Source organism: Sciurus vulgaris (genome assembly GCF_902686455.1).
Source record: "Sciurus vulgaris genome assembly, chromosome: 5".
Taxonomy (NCBI): Eukaryota; Metazoa; Chordata; class Mammalia; order Rodentia; family Sciuridae; genus Sciurus; species Sciurus vulgaris.
In genome coordinates, this window is record NC_136465.1 from 156112198 (window position 1) to 156127862 (window position 15665).

At 41.4% G+C, this 15665-nt stretch overlaps 1 protein-coding gene and 1 pseudogene across 2 annotated transcripts in view; one reads left to right on the forward strand and one right to left on the reverse strand.

Annotated features, from left to right (window-relative positions):
• The window catches only part of NTN4 (netrin 4), a 103783-nt gene extending 101297 nt beyond the window's left edge, over nucleotides 1-2486 (reverse strand). The window contains 1 exon segment of the mRNA XM_079141598.1: nucleotides 1891-2486. Within this exon segment, the coding sequence (XP_078997724.1) occupies nucleotides 1891-1945 (55 nt within the window). The 5' untranslated portion in view covers nucleotides 1946-2486.
• Nucleotides 2487-2683: 197 nt separating this feature from the next.
• LOC306662432 (mitochondrial import receptor subunit TOM6 homolog) lies at nucleotides 2684-12878 on the forward strand (annotated as a pseudogene). The gene is made up of 2 exons (XR_013766663.1): nucleotides 2684-8777; nucleotides 9004-12878. The product of XR_013766663.1 is annotated as a mitochondrial import receptor subunit TOM6 homolog (transcript).
• The last annotated feature ends 2787 nt before the right edge of the window (nucleotides 12879-15665 follow it).

The window sequence follows — 15665 nt, forward strand, 5'->3', positions numbered from 1 at the left end:
TAAAATGGTAAACGTTATCCACTTATTAACATGCAGACTATAAATCGTATTCCTTTAATTTGGGTTATCATCTTAATTATGAATACTTTTAAGCAAAATCACCTATTTTAAAAGCTAAAACAGAGAGGAAAAGAAGGAAAAGGAAACCAAACCCCAAATTCTGGCTAATTGAACGTTTCTGCTTAAAAGGGAGCACCTCTGAACTGTTATCACTGTGGCATTGAAAGGAGCCAAATGACAGCTTTGACTGAAAGGGAGACAGAGATGTTTCAGGGCTGATTGACGATCTCCAGTCCCATGTAGTCTTGCAACCAAAATAAAGGGCTTCCTTAGGCATTATTTTCTGAATGTCAAATTAAAGTGTGCATTATGCCTGGCTCTATTTGCCATTGTTCTGATTAGCTGCAGCAACAGTTGCTTGTGGCCAGAATCACACAAACACACCGTGTGCTATGACTCACCTGTAAAGCATTTCGGGGGAAAATCATATACTGCCTGTACAAGTATTTTTGACTTGAAACACTTGCCTCGTGATATTTATTTACAACCTCTTGATTGCTTGCATGTTTTTGCCATAACATGGTTTGAAAGGGGAAAAGCTTATTGAAGTTTACTTTTGGTTGGAGGAGCATATGTAAGTGCACATAAGGGTGTATAAGCAAGAAAGATTAAAGTAAAAGCAGACCTTTAACAGCTCTTTGGGGAGAATGCTAAATCATTTTTAAATGCCCCTACACTAATAAGTCTGGAAAAGATTTGATAATAAACAATGATAATCAATGAACAAAATACTTAGAGATTCCTAAAAAAGTGACTCTCCAAGTACACCGGGATGCTCCTATGACTGACTGCTTTGGGATGTAGGCTCTAAAGGCTGGATTTTACTGGGTCCCAGAGGCTCTGGAATGAGAGTGGAAGAAACTAAGGGAAGAGATGCGTGCGATCCATCAGTGCGCTCCTGTAGCCCACACCCCTCTTTCAGAGCAGTCGAGGTCCGCCTGCCAGCCTGGTTGGTTCAGAGTCCCTCACTTTCCCCTTTACCCGCACAGCTAGCTGCACTTATGCCTAAATGGAAACCAGGTGACCCGCACGAGGAAGGAACAGGAGCAGAAGGGGCTCCCGAATTTAGAAAGAGCGAGTTGGGAACGGGTGGCCTAGGGCACTCCAAGAAAGCCAGGACAGGAGTGGGAGGGAGAGGGCATCTGACGACGCCTCTACCGGTTGTCCAGTTACCGAGACAGGGAGCAGACCCGCCTCCGACCTCCCGCAGAGCCTCGGCCAGGGTACCAATTCCCCAGGGGCGGCCAGCCAGCTCCGTGCAATCACCAGGGTGATCCCCACCTATCGTCTTAGCCCGGAGTTCCCCTGCGTTCCAGTCACTGCACGGGGGAGAGGGCAACCACCCCCGCCCCAGGTGGCCCTACCTGGTTCCCTAGTCCCCAGCGCGAGGTCGGGGACTTTGGTGATCGCTCTCAGTGAGAGACACGCCCCGGCCCACGCGCGCCCAGGGTCGCTGGGCCACCGCTCCTCATCATTCCTCAGGCCATGAAGTGCCGGGGGATGGCGAGCTGGGTCCTTTGTTCCCTCACAAAGTGGAAAGGCAGTTTTTTAACAAACCAAATCGAGAAAGAAACCCAGGTCGCAGTATCTCTAGTAGGGCGCACCCAGGATATCGGGTTATCCGAGGGCAAGTGTATCTCAGTTGCAAAAATATCAATGGTATTTGAAACTGCGGGGCCCCGGGGAAAGGAGGCGGAACATGGCCACTCATTTCATCCTCAGGAGCCGAGCTCTGAGCTCCCAGCCCTGCTCCCTGCACCCCTGAGTCTCGAGCTGGGGTATAGAAGGAGCGAGGGAAGGGGGTGGGGGCCCGGCCGCGTCACCACCCACCTGCGGCCACCGCGGAGCAGCCCCAGAGCAGCAGCAGCCGCGCGCAGCTCCCCATGGCCGGGAGCAGCCGGGAGCAGCCGGGCTGGGCGGGTGCGGGAGGGAGCCGAGACCTCCCGGCTCTGGGATGCAGCGCCAACCGTCCTCAGGAGAACCCGGGGCTCTTTATTTCTTCCTCCTCCTGGGGCGCTAGGCTCGGTCAGTGGGCACCGGTGGCGCGGAGCCGTGGGCCGGGGCCGCGCCGGGCGGCGGGGTGACCCTCGCGCACCGGCCTGGCGGGGCCCGGGCACCTCGGGGGCGGCGGGAACCCGGGGACCATAGCCGGCCTGGCCGCGCTGCCCCGCCGAGCGGCCCTGAGGGCTCCTCCGCCGCTAGCCTGGGGCTCAGCGCCCGCAGCCGCCGCTGAACTTTGCGAGACCTTTCACTTCCCGGCTGTCCCTGCCGCCGCCGCCGCCTCCTGGGCGTCCTCCTCCGCTTTTACCACCTCCTCTGGTTGCCGCGCCTCGGTCCCGTCCTTCTCCATGGGCAGTTCCATGGGATGCATTTTTATTGCACCGACACCGCGGCGCTCCGGTGCCAGCCCTCCTCCCCTCGCACCTCCACCCCTTCCTCCCGCCCGCCCCCCGCGCTTGACAGCCCGGGCGGTGCAGCCCGCGCGGCCGGGTCGCCGCCGTCGCCGCCCGGGGAGGGGTCCACCGCGCCCCGACCCGCCACCCCCGCGGCCGGCTGGTCCCGCCCGCCTCAGCCGGGCGCGCGCCCTCCCCTCGGCCCCCAGCTGCCCTGGCGCCCCTCCCGGCGCGCGCCCAGCATCTCTCTGCGTGACCCCCCTGGTGCCCTCCAGCACCCACAGGCCTCCCCTGGGAAGCAGTCTCCCACCTTCCCCCGGAACATTCCTGAGAGCAGTTGACTCCCTCTTGATCAGGTCAGGGCATGCCAAGGGGCTTAAAAAACCGCGAAACAGGCTAGCGCCTACTTTTCACGTCCCCTAGCAAAACAAGCCCTCCCTCTTCCTCCTGCCATCCCTTCTCCGCGAGTCCCACGACCCGGGTTCGGAACCCCCAACTCAGTCCGGAGTACTGGCCCGGAGATCGCTCCACTAAGTAGCATTCGCTGCTTCTCTGCCGCCGTTGAGGGCTGGGGGCGCAGCCGGGCTAAACACTGTCTACGTGTTCCGAGCGTGTAGCTAGGTGCAAAAGGGGTTCTTTAATCATACTCAGGGTGCTGCAAGAAAAAGGGTCACGGGATTAGTTAGTGGGCTGTTGAAGAACATCCTTGTCTATGGTCATGATTACAAAGCATTCTTTGGTCCTTCCACGCACTCTCGCTCTATAGAGTATGGTGTGCTGTGCAACAATAATGTTATGAAATAACTCATGGGCAGAAATTTAGCAGCAACCACAAGCAGCTAATTAGGATAGATAGGATTGCTCAGGGCTGGTGTTTATGGAAGGAGATTAAATAGCACTCGAGTCTGGGACTTTTGCAAGTTCTGCGAAAATATAATTCTACTTACACATTCAGGGAAATTGGCAAAAGTTAAGACGAATGCAATTTTGTATTGCAGTGTTCAGTTTGTGCCTTTGAATATTTTCCAGAAAATTAAGTATTTTACAGATACCATTAGGTTATGGTATGTATTGCAGGTGGGGATAATTCAGAGCTTGGGTCACATGTAGATATTATTTATAATGACCTCAACCCAGTTCCTCTGGGAAAAGATAAATGTCTTACACATCACTATATAATGTTTCTTATATGAATATATAAGAAGTTTATCTCTCCTGGGAGGAACTGGATTGAGGTGAGCACAATCCACTTGGGAAACATTAAAAATTATTCTTTTGGTCAACATCAGGAAGTGGCAAATCAGTATGTGACAGCAATGCATATGCCATTTTCCATTTAGAAAACAAGTCCTTTGAATTTTCAAATATTGGCCATTCAGAGACTTTCTTCATATCTAATAGATAGGCTTCTAATAATAAGTCACTGAAGCACCTCTCCAACTATGCTTTTTATTAAATAAGTGATAGGAAATTGTAACAGCCTAGGACTCAGCACAAATATTAACCCAATTGCTAAGGGAAAGAAAAAGAGAGAAAATATTTATTATTAACTTCTGAGTCTACTGTGTTTAGACAGAACTACTCCATTTCTTATTATAAATTTTAGAAGGATTAACTATCTGCAACAATCCTGCATAGATAATATACTTCCTTGATTGCTCTATAACTGGGTCTTGTTTATTTTAACAATATGCTCTTTAATGGTAGAACAGTTTCTTATACTTAGTCTACACAAAACATTTTCTTATATTCATTATTCTTTTGTTGGGGGAGCGGTACTGGGGATTGAACTCAGGGCCTTGCACACGTTAGGCAAGCGCTTTATCACTGAGCTACATCCCCGACCATATTCATTATTCTTAACTGAAATTACCTACCAGATATATAGTATGTGTTTGTTAAATCTTTGTTTTTGGTATCGGGAATTGAACTAGAGACATTCTACCAGGGAGCTATATTTCCAACCCTTTTTATTTTATAAGTTGCTCAGGCTTGCCTCAAACTTTGGATCCTCCTGCCTCAGCTTCCCAATTCACTGGGATTACAGGTGGTTACGATGGCACCCAGCTCCTTAAATATTTTTGATTGAGTTATGTATTGCTATATACTAAGAACAGAGACTAAGAAGAAAACCAGTGAAATGAGAATGATTTCCCATTTTCTATAGGAATCTGTACATTCTGCACTAATACCTTATATATAAACCATCTCAGAAGAAAAATCAATCAGCATTCTAATCAATTTAATTTGCTTAGCTAGCCTAATTTGTTACAAATTATACTTTCATTTTGAAGATGTTATCCAAGAAAAGCTTAGGTAAATCTTGCTCAATGGTAAGCATATCATTGACTATGATTGTATGTTTTTTTTTTTAAATTTCAGTAACGGGTTCAGAATATTTAATAAGTTTAGCAAACTTATAAAACTTCAATAACAAGTTTTCAGAAGTCATATAATTGGCAAAATTAGATCTAGAATAGTCTTGACAACTTGGAGGAACACCAAAAAGAACTTTAATAATTAAAAATAGTAAAAAGTCCACGTACCAAAGAATATACTCATGGAGAGCTTTTCAGGGTCTCATTTAAATTACTCATGCAATTTGTGTGTGTGTGTGTGTGTGTGTGTGTTTGTGTTGCTGGGGATTGAACCCAGGGCCTCACACAAGCTAGGCAAGTCCTCTGCCACTGAGCTACATCCCCAGTCCCTTTTCATGCAATTTTAATGTTTGGTTATGATGTTTTCCTAGATCATAGCATAGTAGAAGTAATAAATTGAAGTAAATCAGGATTCTATTAAAAAGAGGAATAAGTCCAGACAACCTAGTAATAAGGAGGACTGGGAAACTATGAAAAGCAAACATTTGGACAAAACAAAATCAGTAACAACAACAAAACCCCCAAACTCACAGCAACCTAAGGCCTTTTAGTTCAGAGGCAAAGCACCAGAAGGCTATAAAGGCATCACCATTTTACAACTTGGTACAATACCTTGAGGTCCCTAGTGAATCATAAAGTATTCAGAATTATACGTGACCTTAGGTCCACTGTCTATATGTTAGTAATCTGCAGCTATGCAGAGTAAGTCCAATTTGTCTTCTGAGACATATTCAAAGCATTTGTTTAATCAATGATATGACATGATTTCCAAACCTTTTATCATCTTAATCACCCCTTTTTAGGTATACTCCAGTCTACTTTATAATATATACTTATAATTCAACTCCATATTTGTCTGATCAGTATAGAATAAACATAACTAATAGTTCCCTTAACTTAGAGCTAGTTCTTTTATCTCTGTAGCCTAAAAATGCTTTCGCAGCTTTGTGATGTTGGTTAATACCACGCTTGAAGTCAACCAAGATACCTGTTACATATACCAGTGTCTTACAGTGTCATTCATAAATAGCAAAGTATATTTTGTATAACCAGAGGAGATTTTATTAGAATACATTGCATATGGTTAGCGTTCAATACACACTAATTAAAAGAATAAATCAACAAATTCAAATTGCTGAATTTTAAAAAATTGTTTAAAAATTTTAAAAGAAACTTTTAGTCCTTAGTGGAATAACTACCTATTTTCTGGAGAGAAAAGAATTAACTTCAATGAAAAATTTAACTCTTCAATAGCATTGCACATATGTGGCATTACTCTACTTTCCAAGGAAAGGAAGGACTTTGCAAATAGTGATATTTTTAGTATACCTCGTATCCTTCCTCCGTGGAACTATAAACATTATCTCATTTATCCTTGCAGCATCAGTGTGTGGGAGAGAACAGGAATAGTTGTGCCCATTTACACAAAGAGAAAGTAATAGAGAAGATGCAAGTGCCAGAGTTAGGTCATACATACATAAGCATGTAATTAATATACTGGAGATTGGACCTGAGTTTGCAGATAAAAAAAAAAAAAAATCACTGTTTATCCATCACCATCAATTTTCTACCTGGCCTATGCCCTTTGAATGCCCTTTAAGAACATCATCTTGGGAATTTCCTTAAGCTTTAATCTAAGGCTCCTGCCAATGGCACTCTTTCTTATTTCATGTGCTTCCTGGCTTACAGCTGCTCATTCCTAGGAAGGGAGTGAGGCCTTTGAAAATACACGTGCTCTTGCAAGAGGGTAACCAGTACTTTTCTTTAAGAAAAAAAAAAATGCACGCATGCTCTCTCATGTTCAAATTAATTATATGGAGCCTAGAAAATTTAAACAGGAACAGTTCTGTTGTTTTTACAGAGATAGCTACTATTGACAGCCCTGTATCCACACACATGGTAAACAATTTTCCTCTCAATGACTGTTAGCTAAAACTTTCTACACATATTGCTTTTTCTGACCTTGATTAAATGATTCTCTGAAACAAATTATTACTTTTCTTAATATAGAGAAATACAGAAAAGAATCAACAAGGCCTCGTGAGGATGAAGGAATAGTGAACAGTAGGGGGTGATTCCTTTTATCTGTGGCTTTCATTTAATAGTGTAGTGGTTAAGAGCATGAATTATGGGCTGTGACTCCCCAGGTTTGAATCCTGGCTGTGAAGCTTACTAGCTATGTGACTGTGGGTAAGTTACTTAACCTCTCTGTGCATCCTTTCCACATTGACCTTATGGCAATAATAGTAGTGCCTAATTCATAAGATTAACATGAATCTTAAATGAGCTAATATTTATGAAGTGCTTAGACAAGTCCAAGATACACAGGAAGCACTTTAGTTTGCTAAAACATAAAATAGTAAAGTGCAAGTCGATCGTGTACATACAATCTCTTTTGACCTGCTCTGAAATTCCATCTTCAAGTTAGATGTGGATAGATCTTCAGTAGCCAGAAGCTAAGTGGTAACCCTGGATTAATTCTGAATGCTGCTTTCCATCTATGAAAGGCACTCTACAGGAGATGAAAAAATATATGAAGCAGCAAATCTTCTCTAGCCGGAGGGAGAAAGGAATTAGCTTTGAATGAGCAGCTATAATTTGTTAAGTATAATCATCACGGCGACTCTCTAAAGGTGGTTGTCACCCACATGATGAGGAAACTGAAGCTCAGAGAAGTTGACTGACTAAGCCAGGGTCACACAGCTGAGGAACCAGACAAGTCAGGATTTGAACTCCCGGGTGTCTGATTGTACACAGTACATTCTTTCCATTTCCTCTTTGGTGTAGCCAGAGAGGCAGTGAAGAGGGAGGGTCCTGGAACCAATGGCCTCATTGGTAAAAGCACTTATTTCATAGGCCCCCCACCCCCACTCAAGGTCATGTAGCTAGTTAGTATTAGTGACCGTGTTGGGATTACAGATTTAGCGTCTTCAACACAAAAAGGGTATCCTGCCCAAACTTCTGCAGAACCCTTGTGTTCAGTGAGATACGTGTTCTAAGGAAAAAGAATTTGGTAATCAAGTGATTTCTTTAAAAAAAATTTAGTTGTAGATGGACACAATATCTTTATTATTTTTATGTGGTGCTGAGCATCAAACCCAGTGCCTCACCCGTGTGAGGCAAGAGCTCTACCACTGAGCTATAGCCCCAGATAGTCAGTTAATTTTAATATTAGGTTAAACAAAGTTAACTAGCCTTTCTCAGAATCTTATGTGAAGCTACAAGAGCTATACTATTATATCTGATAGAATTGCACTCAATTGCATGAACAGAAACCCAATTCATTAGCTTAGCCAAACTGAGATTAACTTTCCTCATCCAGCAAGGACTCGGGAGGTATAGGGTCTAACGTAGTGCAGCTGTTCAAGTAGCTCATCAGGCTTTGTGTGGTTTTCTTCCTCATGGTCATAAGATGGCTGCTCTGCCTCTAGGACTTGCCTTCCTGTTCTAGGCAAGAAAGACGGAAAAAGAGAGAAGGGGAAAAAAAGGCATATGCCAATTGAGTCTTTAAAAACTCTCCCAGCAGCTCCTATGCTAATATCTAATTGTCCAGAACTGGCTTAGATGGCCTCTCCAAACCACAAGAAAGTCTGGGGAGCTAAGCATTTCACCTGGGCACACTGCCACTCTTAACCAAGTCAGGATTCTATTAGGAAGAGGGGGAGGTTGGACAGCAGGAAGACAACGAGCTGTATGTGTCGTCAAAAGTTAGCAATTTCACTAACGTATTTGGCCCAAGTATCTGTTAACAGATTCCATAGATCCTCTCCATTGGCAGATGGAATTCATGCTGCTTAGCTTGGCACCCAAACTTTCTATCATGTTCCTTGCCATGGGCTCCTTGCCACCCACACTGAACTTCCTGCAGTCTCTGAGATAGACAACCTCCTCTTCTCTCCTTCTGGCTGACTCTGGCAGTTTCTTGGAAACTCAGTTCTGACACTAAGTGTTATGACACCTTTCTTTCTACTCTCTCCTCTGACAACAGACTTAGGTGACCCTCCACCCTCCCATGACATCCCCTGCATGACTTTTATTATTCTGTTATAATTTTTTTCTGATACACCAAGTGGGAAAAAACAGGAAGCAAAATGGAATATATGCTTTAGTCAGAAGAGGGAGAAACATTCATATGAAAAAGGTACAGAAAGAAATATATCAAAATATTAGAGATGAATTTTTCTCTGGTTTCTGAACTTTCAGCAATACCATGTGACTGTTATAATGAAATTTTTATTTTACAAAATATAACAGCTTAGGGCAGAATATTTAAAAAGCATAAAGCTGTACATGAAAAGTGGCAAATAAAGTAGGGCATTGGCAGCACGGGGAACATTGTGGGCTCAGGAGGTTGCAAGAACTACAAGGAGAGTATGAACTTGAGCTGGGCCTATCACTTGGGTAGGGTCTGATGAATTTTGTGGTGGGTATGGGCCAACTTTGCTGGTGATGGTCATGATGGGGGCTCAGGTGTGAATATACAAAGTGCCTCCAGGAGAATGGGCAGATTCTATTAGGGGAGAAGTCATGGGGATCCTCAGAGATGGGGAAGAAAGAGGAAAGTAGGGCCAAACAGTCAAGAGCACTGGGGAGACAGGCTATCTTGTGTTGAGAAGTAACACAATCGTAGCTGTCATTATCTGGAGATGGCACATAATAAATTTTGAAAGAGGACCTAGGAGGAGGCTTAGGTCTTCTCTGTGAGGACACCTGGGTCTACACCAAGATGATGATAGGGAAAATGGAGAGGAAAAGTGAACTGAAGGAAAAATAAAGGGGACTGATTGGCCTGTCTACTCTGTGACTGATCATGGAATCAGCAGAAGACTGGAGAGAAATTAAGAATGACTCGGTGGCTCTGACTCTGACTAGCTGAAAAAAAAGGCTAATCTCTTTTTCAATAATAGGAAAATCAGGAAATTTGTTGGCTAGGGAAATGATTCCATTTTGGACTAGTTGGCTTAGAGAAGGTAGGCCAGACATGTCCAGTACACAGGGACCCTGACCTCACATTCAACAGAGCATCAAGATCCAGACACCAGGGAGGACTCATTTACATAAAAAGACAGTCAAAACAATAGTAGAAATAAAATCTCCAAGAGAGGCAGACTTTTAAAATAAACATTTAAAAATCAGTATTATAATTTTACCTAATTTGTAATTTCATGATAAAATATCAGTATAGGAAAAGATCTTGGAAGTTAGTCCAGCCTCCTTTTCTGACATGAGAAAACTGAAGTCCCTTGAGATTCTACATTAAAATTTATTATTCCCTAGACTCTAACCTCGTCAAGGTTATACAGCAAGTTAGGGTGAATGACTGCATTGGGATTGCAGATTTAAACTTCTCGGTGTCTAGTATTCTTATGTAAGCAATTGAAAGCACAAAGGTTCTACAGATTTTTCTGCCTTTTTATCTAAAAATCAAAGAAAATATACTGACCAAAAATTAGAAAACCAGGTGTAAAAATCTCACAATCTTGGGGCTGGGGTTGTGGCTCAGTGGTAGAGCATTTGCCTCACATGTGTGAGGCACTGGGTTTGATTTTTGGCACTGCATATGAGTGAGTAAAATAAAGGTCCATCAACAACTAAAAAAAAAAAAATTTAAATCTTACAATCTCTTAAAGCTGCAATTTGACTTAAAAAATCTCTATAGGCAGAATCTCAAGATATATGCTATAGTACAGTGTGCTCGACCTGTTAATAAAGCTAGATATACTTCTAGCATCGTGTTATGCTAGGTCTTAATTACCCTGAATATTTTCCAATCCTACATCTGTGCTGTAGTTTCAAAAACAAGCACCTTTCTAAAAATCTGTATTTCAAATCTCACACGATTATGGTGCAATTTAGAAGGCAAATGTATGACACAGTTTGCTTCACCTCTAATTTCACTATAACGGAGCTCATAGTAAAGAGGGATTGTGTTAGTCAGCTTTTTACCACTGTGCTTATTTTGGGCTCACACTTTCGGAGGTTCAGTACATGGTCTGCTGACTCTTTTCCTCTGGACCTGGGGTGAGGTAAAACATCATTGCAGAAGGGCATGGTGGAAGAAAACTGCTCAGCTCATGATAGCCAGAGAACAGAGAGAGAGGGAGAAGGAAAGAAGCAAAGGGGCCAGGGACAAAATATAATTCCCAAGGGCATAACCCCCAGTGATCAACATCCTCTAGCCATGCCCTACCTACCTACAGTTACCACCCAATCGTCCATTCAAATTACGTGTCTATCAAATGGATTAATGTACTAATGAGGTGATAGCTTTTATCATTGCCTAATAGCCCCACTCCTGAACTTTCCTGCACTGGGTATCATGCTTTCAAAACATGAGCTTTTGGAGGGTACATTTCTAGATCTAAACCATATTGGGGATTCAGTTCCCAGAAACATCAGAAGAACTTCTCTAAGCAGTATCCAAATATTGTACCATCTATCCTCAGGGCTCAAGAAGTAACTTCAAGTGTTAATACATTTTGAAGTTCTATGGATGAGTTGTAACAGAAATTGAAAGGCTGTAGCCACCCAAGGTTACAATAAATATAAGTTCTTTGTGTTTCTTCACACTTTAGAATAACACCTCATATGTCTACCTTAGTCCTTCTCTACTTAAAAGCTATATGCTTACACAAATATTCCTTACTAAATTTGAAGAATTGAAAGCTAAAGCCAAAGTTAATAAAAAAAGTATTTATTACTCTGAAGTTCAAGCACTTTTGCACTCAAGAAGTTAATTCCTCTAAACATAACTCTAGAAGATTCCTTCATCATAAGAGTAACACATAATTTTCCCTCTTTCTGCTCTACTTCTGAAGTGTTTGAATGAAAACAAGCTTTACTGCAAGCAGGAAAGATGGACTCTTCTTTAAAAATGATAATCAGCTTCGTGCCAGGGCTGCACAGAGCTGGAAGGCATTAATGGCTTCCAGCAGGGTCTCTGAGAGTGCTTGCCTGCTCAGCAAATGAAGACCCCAGTACTCCAGACAACGCAGGAGACTGACTCCAGGGCAGCTCACTTTTTTTCGACCAATAGGAATGATTTCTGGAGGAAACTGATTCTCCATTTGGGATTCTTTGCTGTGGGAGTTTGGTAGCCAGGAACTTGAGTGACATTGATCTAATGGCACCACAGCCAGGGTTTTAGCCAAGAAGACAAATGGAATTCTTATGCTGTACCCAAACCATCCAAAAACAGAGCCTGCAATCTGTGACCACAAGATAGGCCCCCCGTGACAGCCGTAGTTCAATTCAGAGGGCACCTTCCTTTCTCTGGTCAAACCTCAGCCTCCTTGAAGGGTTGTTGCCTCTGTTCTGTAAAGTGTGTGCATAGTTTAGAAGTTTCTGCAGGGGGTGATCTTTGCTCTTGTCCTAAGGAATAATAGTGGTGTTTTAACAAATATTTGAAATAAAGACCACACACAAAGTTAAAAAAAAAAAAAAAAAAAAAAAAAGGACTAATCATTGTTAGAATGCATGGTATTTCTCTAAAGGGCAGAACTCTGGTTTTGGTAATGACATCATATAGAGTTGTATTAACCCCTTTAAAATAATATTAAATTTTATACTGAAAAGAATCCTGACATAGCAGACTATTTCTTGGTCTACTAATGACCCTGAAGGAATTTTGCCCTGTGGCCTACTGTATTCTCTGGCCTTCTACCCACCCGACAGGACAAAGGAGGTACAAATTACTATCTTTTACTCTGGGGTTAAAAAAAAAAAAAATCAAAACCTGCAGACTTAAGGTAATAAGTAGCTAAAGTCAGTAACTGAATTCTTTCCTCATTCTCACTGGTATTATCTTGGGTATGATTCTTTTAAATACACAAAGAGAGCAAAATGTACTTATTGGCTCCCAGTGTGTACTTTATATCTATATGTATATGATTGCCCCTTTGTGGACATAAAATGCTCTGCAATCAGTATATAAATGCCTTGAATTTGCATATTATTCAAAGGATCAAGTAAATAGCAGCCTAAGTAGAACTAAACCCTGAAAATCTGGATGGACTTGTCTTTCTGTGCTTACTCGTCTTTGTGATTTTTTTTTTTGGATACTGCGGATTGAACCCAGGGGCGAATAACTACTGAGCTATATCCACAACCCTTTTACTTTTTTTTTTTTTTTTTGAGACAGGTTTCACTTCCTTGCTAAGTTGCTGAGACTAGCTTTGAACTTGTGATCCTCCTGCCTCAGCCTCGTGAGCTCCTAGGACTACAGGTATGCACTATGACAGCCGGCATGTACTTGCTTTTTTTTCTTTTTTTTAGTTAATGATGATCCTTTATTTTTATTTATTTATATGCGGTGAGGAGGATCAAACTTAGTGCCTCACACATGCTAGGCAAGTGCTCTACCACTGAGTTACAACCCCAGCCCCCCTGTACTTACTCTTGATAAAACATTTTTTCCCTATTATAACCAATAATGATAGCTAGCATTTACTGGGGACCTAATGCATGGCAGGGCCTGTGCTAAACACTCTGCATACATGATCACCTTCAGACCTACAGTCACCCTAGGGAGAGTCCTTCTGTCATCATCCTCGTTTTACAAATGAGAATGAGGATTCATACAACTATTTAAGTAGCAGAGTTGAAACCATAATCCAAACCATTGCACTCCAAAGCCCATGAGCGACATACTATTTTCACCATGGGTTTTTGGGAAATATCGAAAAGCAAAAATATAGAAAGTAAGAAAGGCAACCCCATAATCAGAAAAAAACCAGTTTTTATTTTGGTGTATTTTCTTCTGATCTTATATATATCCATATGATTTTTGTTCCATACACTCTTCACTTGCTGAGTTATTAGAAATTCTCTCAAGCATCAATTTTCATGACCATTTTACTTTTCTAGTGAGTAGGTACACCCTGTTCTACTTAATGCCACATTTATTGCATGGACTATTTTCAGTATTCTAAATAGCTATGTCTATGAATTAAATATTTTCTTACTCTGAGATTATTTCTTTATAACCTATTAAAATGGAAGTACCAGGTCAAAGGACAGGTGTATTGGGCCACATTGCCAAATTACTTTCTAAGAAGGTTGTATCCATTTGTATGACTGCCATTTGTATGTGCCCATTTCACCTCATCCCTATCAACATTAGACATTATACTTTAAAAATATAAATTTCCTAACTCAATATGTGAAAAGTGGCATTTTATTTGCATTCTTTGGTTGGATTATACTTGAAACTAAACATTTCCTCTATGCTTGCTAATCAGTTTTATTTCATCACTTTTTGCTAACTTCCTAAGTTGTAATTTTCAAACTTCCTAACAAGGTTAGATTTTTCTTCTTTTCTTTTTTTTTTTTTTTTTTTTTTTGATTTTTCTTCTTTTCTAAGACATGCATTTAATACTACCAAATTGTCCTGAAGCACTGCTTTTGCTGTGTTCCAAAATATTTTAAAATTGATGTTGAGAGTTCTTCCTTCACCCCAGAGTTATTTAGAGACATGTTTTGCATGTCAATTTGCAGATAACTGAAAATGCTCCAGCTATCTTTTATTTATTTCTAGTTTAATTCCATTGTGGTCTGAGAACAAACTTAGCCTTAAGGTATATTTTAAGGCCTAGCATATGGTCTATTTTGTATATTTCATGTGAGTTTGAGAAGAATGTATATTATGCTATTGTGGAATGGAGTATTCTGTAAATGTCAACTGAATCAAATTGATTTTACAACTGGACATTTAACATCTATCATTTGGATTTTGTTAGTTTATTTGGGCCATCTATAGCTTTACTATTTTGCCCTTTCCAAATGGCACGCAGTTCTAGCAATTAGTGAGCAACAAGAAAAGTTAATTAAAAAAAAAAAAAAAAACCTTAATTACCCTTAAAGTGTACATTGTAGGAAACAGACTGTCATGCATGCTTTCCATGAAATTTCTAGTTTGCGTCTGTCATCTCTCTCTAACAATGAAGAGGATGTGTAAGAGGAAAAGCAGGGTAAGGGGGTGAGTCAGAAACATGAAGAAAATCCAGAAAGGCAACACCGATCACGTCATTAGTCTGACATATTTTCCATATTCTATACAATGCTTTCATGACTACCAAGAAAATATTTATTAACCAAGGATATTATCTTTAGCTATGTTCTTGAGAAATCATAGTTTATAATGCAGAAGTAGTAGTGTAGTGCTTAAAAAGAGCATTTATTTTCTTTTGCTTTGATTCTCTTCACTGCGAAATAACAAAAACTCAATGATGATAGAGTTGGAAAGGTCACTATAGTACAGAAAGTTTGGTTGATTACATAGAGTTTTAAGAGCTGCTTCAACAGCAATCAGACTATTTGGAAAAATAGTCATAGCAAATGTGTCCTTCCTTTAAAATGTAAATACTGAGCAAATCTTAGAAGCAAACATTGACTGCACACTCCTATCAAGTCAGTTGTTATAAGTACTTTAGCTATAACAATGCAAAAACGTGAAGCACAGGTTTACTTTTTAACTTCAGCCCTGTTCAAAGATCACTTATTGGCCTCTGAAGGAACAGGTGGCATGCCTGTTATAGTTTAACAAGTGGCCTTTGGGTGAGATATAGTCATTCAGATACCTCTGGATGCTTTGGATGCTCTCATGTGTGGTAGTGTGCACTTGCTAAAACATTCTCTTCTCTAGAGAGGAAAACCTAATGTCTATACCATATTAGGTACTGGGCAGGTATTCCAGACTTTCCTTCTGAGTCATGGATGAAAAATGCCATCTTGCAACTGAGATAGCAGTCCCTTTGCCAAGAAATGACATTCTTAATGTTCTAATGTGGATGCAAATATTCCAGTTCTTGGTAAATAAGATAGCTTCTCTATTTGC